At 44.0% G+C, this 552-nt stretch overlaps 1 protein-coding gene across 1 annotated transcript; it reads left to right on the forward strand.

Moving 5' to 3' along the window:
* Positions 1–4: 4 nt before the first annotated feature.
* LOC114031973 (olfactory receptor 1S1-like) lies at positions 5–531 on the forward strand (the record flags this gene model as incomplete). Its single annotated transcript, XM_027847172.1, has 1 exon — positions 5–531. A coding segment is annotated over one exon (527 nt), but the record flags the coding sequence as incomplete, so codon positions are not given.
* Between the last annotated feature and the right edge of the window lie 21 nt (positions 532–552).

Here is a 552-nt window from a genome sequence, read left to right on the forward strand (position 1 = left end):
TGTTGGACTGGATGACTTCCTCTTAGGTATGATGGCATATGACCGATACATAGCCATCTGCCACCCACTCCATTACTCAATGGTAATGAGCCCCAGAGTCTGTATCCTATTTGTGTCTGGGTCCTGGATCATAACTAACAGCTGTTCCTTGTTACATACCCTTCTAGTAAACCAGTTGTCTTTTTGTGCAGAGAATACAATCCCCCACTTCTTCTGTGACCTTTCAGCCCTGCTCAAGCTCTCCTGTTCTGATACTTACATCAATGACCTGGAGATTGTAATTGTGGGAGGATTTTTGGTTGGTGCCCCATTTTTTCTAATCATAGTGTCCTATATTCACATTATTTTGGCCATTCTGAGGATCCCATCCACTGGAGGCAAGTATAAAGCCTTTTCCACCTGTGGTTCCCACCTCTGTAGTGTGTCTATATTCTATGGGACCATTATGGGGGTGTATTTTCTCCCCTCCTCCACCCATCCAGACAATTTAGACATTTTAGCTGCCATCTTCTATACCATAGTGACCCCCATGCTCAATCCTTTCATCTATAG

The sequence above is a fragment of the Vombatus ursinus genome, unplaced genomic scaffold (genome assembly GCF_900497805.2).
Source record: "Vombatus ursinus unplaced genomic scaffold, bare-nosed wombat genome assembly UNPS02015315.1, whole genome shotgun sequence".
NCBI classification, from domain to species: Eukaryota; Metazoa; Chordata; class Mammalia; order Diprotodontia; family Vombatidae; genus Vombatus; species Vombatus ursinus.